At 32.6% G+C, this 12,500-nt stretch overlaps 2 protein-coding genes across 4 annotated transcripts in view; both read right to left on the bottom strand.

Annotated features, from left to right (window-relative positions):
- Window positions 1-283, bottom strand: part of LOC113827924 (uncharacterized) — a 12,700-nt gene extending 12,417 nt beyond the window's left edge. The window contains exon 1 of the mRNA XM_027380873.2: window positions 1-283. This exon is cut by the window's left edge and continues 325 nt beyond it. The gene's annotated coding sequence lies outside the window, so the exon portion shown is untranslated.
- A 5,163-nt stretch (window positions 284-5,446) lies between these two features.
- Window positions 5,447-12,500, bottom strand: part of LOC113827926 (actin nucleation-promoting factor WAS) — an 8,467-nt gene continuing 1,413 nt past the window's right edge. For all 3 annotated transcript variants that reach the window (XM_027380875.2, XM_027380874.2, XM_070130946.1), the window contains 6 exons: window positions 8,860-9,000; window positions 8,278-8,379; window positions 7,643-7,742; window positions 6,749-6,965; window positions 6,456-6,576; window positions 5,447-6,283 (listed from right to left, as the gene is read on the bottom strand). In XM_027380875.2, the coding sequence (XP_027236676.2) occupies window positions 5,561-6,283; window positions 6,456-6,576; window positions 6,749-6,965; window positions 7,643-7,742; window positions 8,278-8,379; window positions 8,860-9,000 (1,404 nt within the window). In that variant the 3' untranslated portion in view covers window positions 5,447-5,560. The remainder of the gene's footprint in view (window positions 6,284-6,455; window positions 6,577-6,748; window positions 6,966-7,642; window positions 7,743-8,277; window positions 8,380-8,859; window positions 9,001-12,500) is intronic.

The following is a 12,500-nucleotide window of genomic DNA, read 5'->3' as shown; positions in this document are numbered from 1 at the left end:
ATTCTAGTGAAGTGCCTCGCAGTCCCTCGGAGCCACGAACACAGTATCACATAACACGTATTTTCACATCGTTTTGTCCCCTCTCACGAAACGGAAAATACCACACATCCTCCAAAGAAGTCCGCCTCACTGCACTCACGGCCAGTCACATCTCCAACCAAGAGACAGAGAACACACAAGAGTTGTCAGTCGTGCAGTGAGACAAAAAAAAAAAAAAAATGCAGGCGCTTGGTCTCGGTACAGCGGGTGGGCCAGGTAAGACTGCGAGGCCCGCTTGTGCCATATCACTTGAGGCAGCAAGACTTGTTTATCAAGATAGCGCTGTCACTTTATCTGGGACTTACCACGGGGGAAGTGGAATTGCTATTGCCTTAGATAGGTAGAAGCGGTTGATTTTTTCTTCTTTTTTTGCTATTTTCATGATCGCTGTTGTCCTTATTGCTTCTATCATGTATACTTTCGTAGCAATGATAGTTTAGATAAAATTGATTGATATCAACAGTATTCCCATCATCGTCATTAATGTGGCGATATTGCTCTTACTTCAATTGTCATCTTTGTTAATGCTTTATTGTAATAGTGAAAATAATGATGATAAATTTGATAATGTTGATGATTATGATGATGATAATGGTAATGATAATAAGGGTGATAATAATAACAATAACATTTGTAATGGTAATGAAAATCATAACAATCGTAATGATAATGTTGAGGAGGAGGATAGTAGAAGTAATAATAATTAGTGTAAATATCATCATTATTATGATGGTAATAATACTAATTGCTATCATCATTATAGTCATCATAATTATCATTATTATCATTATCATTATTACCATCGTTATCATTATTATTATCATTATTATTATTATCATCATTATTATCATTATTATTATCATCATTATCATCATCATCATTATAATCATTGTTATAACAATGATGATGATGATAATAGTCATTATCATTATTTTAATGTTCTTGATGATTATTACTGTTATTGCTATTTTTTTCATTATTGCTACTATCCTTATTATCATTATTATTAGTATTGTTAATATCAGTATCGTTATTAGTATCATTATTATCTATTTATTATTAATAATAATGATATTATTTTTCTCTATTATTATTATTATTACCACCATCATTGTTATTATCATTATTTTTGTTATTATCATTCTTATCATTATCATTATCATCATCTCTATTATTATTAATGTTATTATAAGTATTGTCTTTATCATAATTGTCACTATTATTTTTGCTGTTGTTGTTTTTATCATTATTTTCATTATTATTGTTGTTATTATTATTATCATTATTGCTATTATTTTTATTGTTGTTATTGTTATTATTATTATTATTATTATTATTATTACCATTATCATTATTATAATTGTTATTATTTTCATTAGTAGTAGCAGTATTATCATCATCATTATAATCATTGTTATTATTATCATATCATCATTACCCCCATTCTCATTCTCATTATTATCATTATCAGTATGATTATCGTAATCATTATCATCAGTATCATCATTAATACCATCATTACCAATATCATTCCTTTAATAACTATTATCATTTCCACCAAACGAAGATGAAAAAGTTTCTTCAGCTAAAACATTCGCCACACGTTGAAAAAATATAGAAAAACGTGTGAAAAAATATGAACAGACGAATATGTCAGATGCACTGGTATCCGGCTCTATCGAAAATCCACTGCCCTTTAGTCGGCAATTTCACCATAATCCACCTTACTTCAAGTTGTTCCGGAGGCTCACGGAGGAAGAGAGTTGCCAGAGGTCGCCACGGAGAGAGGATGTCCCTATTATTATTATTATCATTATTATTATTATTATTATTATTATTATTATTATTATTATTATTATTATTATTATCATTACCATCATCATCATCATCATCATAATCGTTATTATCGTTATCATTACTATCCTTAATGTCATTATTGTTATTATCATTATTAGTATGAATGTCATTATTGTCATCATTATCATTATCATTTTGTTATTATTACTATTATTATTATCATTATTATTATTATCATTATTATTGTTTCTCTCATCATCATTATTAACATTACTAGCATTACCATTATCCTCTTTATCATAGTTTTATTGCTATTATCATCATTATTATTTTTGTTGTTGTTGCTGTTTTTGCTCTTTTTACATCATTGTATCGTTATTATCATTATTAGTAGTAATGCTAATATTATCTTAGCATTATTATTATCATTATTATTATTATTATTATTATTATCATTATTATTATTATTGTTATTATCATTATTATTATTATTATTATTATTATTATTATTATTATTATTATCATTATTACAATTATTATTATTATTATTATTATTATTATTATTATAATTACTTTTATCAATATCATTAACGTTATTGTCATCATTATTACTGCCATTTTCCTTACTACCATTATTATCATAATAATCATTATCATTGTTATCATTTTCGTTGTTGTTATTGTCATTTTCATTATCACTTTTATTATTACTGTTATTATAATCATTATTCTGATCATTATTATTAATAGTAGTATAACAGCAGTATTAGTAGTTTCATTATTATTAACTTTATCATTATCATCATTAATACATTGTTATTATCATTATCTTTGTTAGTGTCACTAAATATTGTAATTATTTTCATTGTTATCATCATCATCATTATTATTATCTTTACCATTATAATCATTATCATTATAGCCCTTATCAATTTTACCATGATCATTATCGTTATTATCAGAATTATTTCCACTATTATTATCATAATCATCATTACCATTGTCATTATCACTATTGCTATAATCATCATGATCATTGTATTGTCATTATCATTATATTGTTGTTACTATCATATTCATTATCATCATTATTCTTATTACTATTATTATCATTATTAATATTATAACTATTATCATTGATACATCATTATATTTTCTAAATTATTATCATAATTCTATTAGTATCCTCATCATTATTACCATTATCATTACTAATATCATTGTCATTATCATTACTCTTATTATTCTTTATCATAAACATCACTATCATTACCATAATATCCTTTATTGTTATTGTTGTCATAATCACTACCATTATCGCAATTGCTGTCCTTATCACTTTCATTGAGGATATAACAGTTATCATTATTACAAACCGGGGACCACCATACCGGTAAGACTTGATTGGGTTTGATGAGTCAACTACAAGTAAATTATTGCATAATACTTGCCACGGGGTTTGTTTCATTATCACCAAATTGAAATAACTACAAAGAATGTTTTGGAATGATGTGAAGCTCCTAGTTATTGCTTTGAAGTGATGTGAAATTCCAAACTATTGTTTTGAAATTATGTAAAAGAAAAACTAGTTATTGTTTATGTATTTTGTAAAACGCATAGGTATTGCTTTATAATAATGAGAAATCCCTAATCATTATTTTGAGATGATATCAAATTCGTTGTTATTGCAGTTAAATTTTTCCGTGACGTGTCACCCTTCGAATCCACTTCCTTTTTTCATATGGCAGACCTTTTATACAAGAAGCGTGAAGTGTGTAGGATATTGAAATTCCATTTTTAAGAATAACACATAACTGTTTTCCTAACGAGTCTCTTTGTCCTCGACTTTCTGTAAACCCTCTCCCTCCGTCCATCCTTTATCTCTCCTTCCTCCCTCCTTCCATTGCGATTCCCTTCAGTGAAGCTATCTTGCCCTCCCGTTCGCCCACTCTCCTTCCCGTTCCCTTGGCCCCTCCCTCCCTCCCTCATTCCCTCCCTCCTTCCCTCCCTCCTTCCCTCCCTCCAACACTAGTCCTTGCACCGAAGCCTTCCTGTCCCACCCCTCTTGCCCCCTTCCTTCACTCATACCACTCCCTTTCGTTTCATTACCAGTTCCTCTATTGAATCTATCCCTCTATCCCTCTTCTTTCCTTCTCGTTCTCTTCTTCCCCTTTTCTCCTTCTTCCATTACTGGTCCCACATTAAATTGACCCCCTCGCTTCCCTCCACCCCCTCCCCTTCCTTCCCTTCCTCTCCCTCTCTTTCACTTTACCTTCCCTTCCTTCCCCCTTCCCTCCACACCCTCCACTTCCCTCCCCTTGGTAATCCTTATATGTCACCAGCGACACCTCAGCATCCCTAATCTTATCCTACACTACACTTACCGCTCCTTACCTGCGATCTGATCTTCCTTTAGGTATACAGGAGTGTTATCTGATCTATGTAGGTCTACTGAAACACTGTTGTAGGTCTAGCCAAACATCCCTTTGTCAGATTTAATCGTGTTTATATGTGATTATTGCTATCAGATTTGACCGTGGCATATGGCTGATATAGCGATGAGCAGTATTACAGTCTCTCTGGTGTCCGAAACGACTGTCGCGATTGGATTTATGATTCATTTGGTGTCCGATTTCACTGTGTCTTGCGATCAGTGTAAATAAGATTCCAAAATATCTAGCGTGCGAATGGACTCTGTCACTTGATCTATGTAGAGACTTTGCAACTTAACTGGTATCATATTCGGTCGTGACACAAACGGAGATGAAATTTTCTATTTGGTGTTAAATATGGCCGTGTCACATGATTAGTGTACAGATAAATTAAGAATCTAATGCCAGATTTAACCGTCACAAAACCAATGAAGGGACGACTTTTCTGATTATCTGGTGCCATATTAAATTATATCAAAGACCAATGTAGAAATTCATCAATGCTGTATCTGGTGGCAGAGATCATGTGAAATAGTGTTTGTAAAGTTTCCAACTAGTATGGTGGTAATGATTATGATAGTAACAATATTGATAATAATAAGGATAATAATGATGATAATGATAATAATGATAATGGTGATAATGATGATGGTTACATTGAAAATATTAGCAATGATTGTTATTATAATAATTGTTATGGTAATAATGATAATAATAATGGTAATGATGATAATATCCGTAGTAATAACGATAGTAATAATAATGATAATAGTAATAATAGTAAAAATAATAATGCCAAAGATGATAGTGAAGATAAAAATAACAATGATAGTAATGATAATCACAATAACAATGATAATAGAGATAATGATAATGATAATGATGATAATAAAAATTATAATAATAATAATAATAATAATAATAACAATGATATAACAATAATAACTATAATAACCAACAGAAGTAGCAATAGAAGAAGTAGGAAGAGGATTATTTTTACTATTACTGTTATTGATATCACTATTGTCATTATTTTTTTATCTGATACATAGATGCATACGTATAAATAGGATGTGTGTTTCATCTACGTCTTTATCCACCTATACTATTGCGTTTACAAGTAAGAATCCCACTGAGATATTTATTTGCTACTTCATACAGGGATACAAAAATGGAGATTTTACTCTTCAGTTTTAATCTGCAAGAATATCATCGCTATAGAGTTATTTTTCATGTTCTTTGGATTTTTTTTTTCAACCATAGTCATAAATAGGTCTAAATAATGGGAGTTATTACTGCGTGGACGGGGGGTGAGGAGGAGGGGGAGGGGGGTGCTCCGGGGGTCTGTCAACATCCTGGGGCCGGATCGTCCTTCGGCGCGGGGGAGGCGGCGTCGGCGGCGTCAGGATATCGATGATGTCATCGTCCGTCGTGGATTCGTCGAGCTCATCGTGCGAAGATCTGGATTCGTCTGCTCGTGGAGACGGCGACGCGTCCGGGAGTGACGAGTCGAAGGGCTCTTCCTCGGGTTTGGAGGGACTCGTCGGCTCTTCTGGTTCTCTTGCTGGGGAGTCGAGTGCTGGCTCTGCTTCGGGCGGCGCCGGTGCTTCGTCGCGCGCTTGGTCGTCGGCGTCAGGAAAGAGGAACACAGACGGGGACGGCGCTGGACTTTCAAGCGCTATAAGGTCAATCTCCAGAAGACTCGTGTCGACAGAAGCAGGACCATCATCACTGTGGGTATTGTTGGTGAAGCCTGAGTCCGAGGTTGAGTTCAAAATGGCCGAGGGCGCTTCGACGCTGTCAGCAGACCTGTCAAGGGCATCTTGGGAAGAGAAGGAAATGAGCGAAACGTTGCGGTTCAAGTCGTCGTCGTCCGCGTCAACCGAGTCGTCGACGTCGCATGAGGGGGAAGGATCGAGGGGAAGGTCTTTGGTCTTTGGTGATTTGAGCATCCTTGTCGAGGGCGGCGGAGGAGGGGGAGGAAGAGGCGCGGGGCGAATGGGCGTGTCTCCTTTCTGTTAAAAGCATACGTGATTTACAGTTTAAGGCTAACAGTGCATCACCTCTCTGCAGATGATTGTAGTGCCAAATTGCAGGTTGCATATCTCAAGATGTGTGCAAAAGCCACTAGAAAAGTCAAGTAATGATAAACCAACACTGAAAAATACTGAATCAGGCGGTGCATACCGACGCGAAGTGTGCCTGCAGCTCTTTCTGATTAGCTTCATCCGAGACGATTCCCGCCTCGGGGTTGAAGCCCACGTGGCAGAGGTGCTGGAAGTTAGTCGGCTTCCCGATCATCTCCTTTCTGAACGTGAGGAGGAACAGGTTAGGAGAAGGTCGAGGAAACAGTTTAAGGTTGTAGGAGCGTTTGTGAGTTTGCGTTTCTGCATGGAGGTGAGTAAATGAGGTATCGTGAGTGTGTTTATTCTTATTGTTAATGTTGTCGTTTTGATGACGTTTACGTAATGACAACTTACGAAATCCTTTTGGCGACGGGTTTTTTCTTCGCTGAGGAAACCTTCTCCCCCAGTGCCGGGAGAATAGATGGAGACGCCCCTCTCACTCCTGACTTCTCCTCCTCCTTATTTCTTTCCTTCTTCACGAGTGCCTCTCCTTCCTCCTTCTGCGGCGGGACGGCACTCGGACTAGGCGGAGGGCGCGGTGGAGGAGGGACGCTCGGGGGTTTAGGGCGCCCTGCAAAAATCAGCCGCGGTCACAGCTGCTGGAAGGGTCTTCATCAACCGCAACTGAACAGAAGCTGAACAGACCCAGATCAACATGACAGATCCAAATATGACAACTGGCGAAAAGCGGGTGAATAGATAACTAAATATAAGTCTATAGATATAAGAATAAATGACAACGAAGAAACGACAGTTTATTGGATGGATATAACAAAATAAGAACAAACTGGCTCCATTGTCCATGACACTGGGATTAGGGTGTCCTCAACGGATCGTCTCGCCTTTCCAGTAAACCAGTGTGTCCACTAACCACTTAGCGAGAAGCCATTATCCTATCAACATGTTAATGTGTTTTCGACGTTCATCATTCATATGGCATGATATTAATGCATGTATTTATGTATAAATATATATATATATATATATATATATATATATATATATATATATATATATATATATATATATGTATGTATATATATAAATATATATATATTATATATATATATATATATATATATATATATATATATATATATATATATATATATATATATATATGTATGTATGTATGTGTGTGTGTGTATATATATGTATATATATTTATATGTGTGTGTTTGTTTGTGTATACATGTATGTTTGTATGAATGCATATATATATACATTAATGACATAGAAGATACTCGCCCTCAGGTCTCGCGCGCTTCCCGGCCTGCACCGTCTGCACCGCCGTGTTGAAGTTGACGGCGTCGACTTCGCTGCCGAACTTTAGCCCTATCTTGAGGCTCTATACAAAAAAAAAAGAAAAACAAAAAGAAAAAATGCAAGATGTATGCCGTGTTCGAAAGTATGGACAAGGGCAACTTTTCAGCTTTACAGGCACGAAGACAAAGTCTGAGTCCGTGTATCAGAATCGGAACCACAAGTCACGTTTTCTTTCTCTACAACAGCTCTAGAATATAACAGCATGATTTAATCAGAATTCTGCAAATATACCAAAAGTACCAAAGATTTCGTATAGAGAACGTCAGGCAATATAAAGCTTTGTCTTAAATATTATTCCAAGCTATCTACATGCATTTATTCGCGTCATTTCTCTTGCTATACACAACACACACACACACGCACACACACACACACACACACACACACACACACACACACACACACACACACACACACACACACACACACACATATATATATATATATATATATATATATATATATATATATATATATATATATATATATATGCAATGTATACAATATATGTAACATATATAGCTCATTGCTATTGAGAACTTTGCTTTCCGTTTTACCTCGTTTTGAAAATGGTGGAACAGGGTGGAGGGAGCGTGGTAGTGCGAGCCCCGCGTGAGCACGTACTCTGAAAGCCTTTGCCATTCCACAAAACTGTATATCTGGTGGAGATTGTTGTCGCTATTAAGAGAGGTTTCACCCTCGTCAGTAAAAGAAAGAATGTAATGATAATGATAACAATGAAAATAATTATTATAATATTGTAACAATAATCACTGATAATAACGATAATAAGGATAATATTGATAGTGATAGTGGTAATAATGAGAACAGCAATAATAATAATGATAATGATAATAACAATAACAAAGTAATAATGACAATAATCATTATCATTACTATTACTATTATTATTATCATAATAATAACAAGGATGATAATAATATCAACAACAATAATAATAACAAAAGAAATAATAATAATAATAATAATAATAATAATAATAATAATAATAATAATAATAATAATAATAATAATAATAACAATAATAATAATAATAAAGCACATATCATTATGCAACCCACCCTGTATCTACTAAGAAATACATAAATTTATCTAAAGCAAGTATACAAGAGGCAGACCTGTATAAAATAAGATTTGCGCACGTAGTCCTTGGTGAGCGCGACCAACACCCCTGGATGGAGACGCTGCCACTCCTTGTCGTCAGCTGGGACTTCCTCGCCCTCCGCCGTCAGCACGTCAGCGACCCCCGAGGATAAGACCTGGAAGGAGATGACGTCGTTGAAGAGAGTAAGATAATTTGTTCTTTCGTCGTTTTGGGTTGTGGAAGGGAAGACTTTTATTTATCGTCGATATCGTAAAATAGACAATGTAGTGGTCTTTATACTTCGAAGGTCTTCTGTTCTTAAGATATCCATGTGTCTAGACATATTTTGGGGTAGATTGATTTCCTTGACGATAGAAAGAACTACAGTGAATATGACAAAAAAGTATGACAAAAGAACTGCAGAGCGCAAGAAAGTAGAGATCATTTAGCACATTTAGACGCCAAATATGTCCGTACTTTACTAAACAATTACTTATCAAATTAAATGCTACTTATAAAAGAGAATATTTTTTAGATAAGCGTATGTGAATATTTTTTTTCTTGGAAGAAAAAAAATAGGGGTAGTTCAAAATTTCCAACATTTTCTCGAAAAGCACGCTACGGAAGGTGTCAAACCAGCTCGCACGCTTTTTAAATTCTATGAAAATATCGGTCAGATCGTATCAGGTGCTCAGTATCGGTGGACTAATACCGCTTTCCCGATCTAACCTCGCCTTTATGACCCTATATAGTTTTGATTTTATAAACGGTCAATAAATTCTTTCAGGTTGACAGATAGTATATTTAATAGTTGTTCTGAAATGTTTCTGATTAACCTGGTTCGGATTCTTATCCCAATTGAAAATGATCCCAACATTTCTACCAGGTGAAAATGACTCTTAATTAGGAATATGATCGCCTATCAAGCTTTTAGCGGGTAGCTTAACTATTAGGAACATATAGGCCTACCCTGTCTGCTTAAGGTCACGTCTGGATTCAACATTTTCAGGCGTACGCTTTTAAAGGGAGGGAGGGGGGCGGGGAGCAAAAGGAGTGCTCTGTGTACGCTTGTGAAACTATTGACCTCCCCCTTAATGATGAAACCACTGACCTTGTTCAGTATCAGATACTTATTGAAAGCAGTGTAGAGATTAGCTAATCTGACCTAGAAATGGTAAATAGATAATGTTGGTGACAATAATAGTTTTAATAATGAAAATGATAAAAAAAACAATAATGCTAGTAATAATATTATGATAATAATAATAATGACAAAATAGTGATGATGAGGATGATAATGAGGATGAAGATGATAATGATGATGATGATGATACTGATTATTATTATAATAATAACAATAAAATTCATAATTGAAATGATAATGATAACAATGATAATGATTATAGTAATAATGATAATAATAACGATAATGGTAATGATAATAATTATTATAATAATGGTATAATAATAATGATAATGATGATAATAATCATAACAGTAATGATAATGATAATAATAATAATAATAATAAGGATAATAAAAACAATGATGATAATGATAAAGATGCAGAGGTAAATGAAGATAAAGATCATGGCGATGATGATGATGATGACGATGGTTAATATTATTATTGTTAATATTATCATTAATTTGATAATGATAGCCACAACGATAATGATAACTATAAGCACTCAGAGAGCGCGTCCCTCCACCAAGGCAATAGGGTCACTGATTCAATTGAAATACTCACATTTGCAGAATAGTTTAAAATCACCTTTCTCAAGTACACAGGTGACGTCCGTAAACATAACCTTATTAACTGATCACTGAAAAAAAAATCCCGGATCACCACCAAAATTTAATAGAATCAGGTTAAGACAACGCTGGTAAAATTTTATAAAAATCTGTTCATAATTTTTTTTAGTTATCTTGCTAACCAACGAACAGACAAACGCGACGAAAAAAACATAAATTTGGCGGAGATAATAATCAGGCGCGATGCCACGGGTGGGGGTGTGGGTGGTGCGATACCTCCCCCCCCCCAGGTCACAAATCGTCATTTCACTCAGCAGAATGGAAAAAAAATTACAATTTACTCGGCAAACTTGGTGTTCGGCAGAATTTAAGAAATCAATGATCATGGTTTGTAACTCTCGAAGTTTTCATTTTCATTTCAATTTGGTCCTTTTCGAAACAAGATATTAAAAAGTATGAAGTGTGGATTTGATTTTTAAAATGTTACTCGGTAACCTTGCTCCCGACACCCCCCCAAAAATGTTTTCTAGCGCCGCCCCTGGTAATAATAATAATAATAATAGAAGTATTAGTGGTAAGAATAATAACAATAAAAGTACTAATGATAATAAAGATAATGATCAAAATAATAATGATAATGAGGAGGAGGAGTAGAATAATAATAATAATAATAATAATAATAGCAGTAGTAATGATAATAATAGTGATAGTTATAATAATGATAATATTGATAGTGAAAATAATATTATTAATAACATAAACATTACTAATAGAAATAATATCGATAATGATAACAATAATCAAATTAACAATAATAGTGATAAATATAATTATGATAATAATGATAGTGTTAATGATGATGATCATAATAATATTGATGATAAGAATAACATCGATAATGATATCAATGATCATGATGATAATGATGATGATGATAATAATAATAATAATAATGATAATAATAACAATAATAATGATAATAATAATAGAAATATTAATTATATTGATAACAATAAGTGATGATGATTATGATAATAGTAATGAAAATGATAATAACAATAATAATAATGATGATAATGTTGCTGCTAATAGTAATGGTAATAATGATAATGACGATAATGTCAATAATAGTTATGACAATGATAATGATAACTATAATAACGATGAAATAATGATAACAGTAATAATGATAATAAGTGAGAATGATAATCATAGTGATAATTATGATAAGAATGAGTGATAATCATATTGATAATTATAATAAGAATGAGAGTGATAATGATGATACTACTAATTTTGATCATAAGAATAATAATGATTAGAATAACAATAATCAAAACTAATCAAAATATCGATAATAATGATAAGAATGATAACAATAATAATAATAGTAAAATGATAATACTAATAATGGAAAAAAAACTACCACTAATGATAACAATTAGTATCATTATCATTGTTATTAACAACAATAGTAATAAGAAAAGTTATAATTATAATAATAATAGTGACAATAAGAAGAATAACAATAATGATAATGTTAATAAGTAATAATGATATTAGTTATTATCAACATTATTAAAATGATAATAATAATAATGATAATGATAATGATGAAAATGATAATGATGATAATAATATTGATGAAAATTATAATAATGATAACGATAATGATGATAATAATAGTAATAATAATGATAATGATAATAAAAATGACAATAATGATTATGATGATGATAATATTGACGATGAAAATTATGATAATGATATTAATGTTAATGATGAAGATGATAATGATAATAGTAATAATGATAATAATAATAATAATAAAAATTAGAGCAATAATATGAAAATTATGATATAATAATAATAATAATGATAATAGAAAAATACTAATATTTATAATAATAACAATGCTAT

This window comes from Penaeus vannamei, chromosome 2, assembly GCF_042767895.1.
Source record: "Penaeus vannamei isolate JL-2024 chromosome 2, ASM4276789v1, whole genome shotgun sequence".
Lineage (NCBI taxonomy): Eukaryota > Metazoa > Arthropoda > Malacostraca > Decapoda > Penaeidae > Penaeus > Penaeus vannamei.
This window is presented reverse-complemented; position numbering and strand designations above follow the sequence as displayed.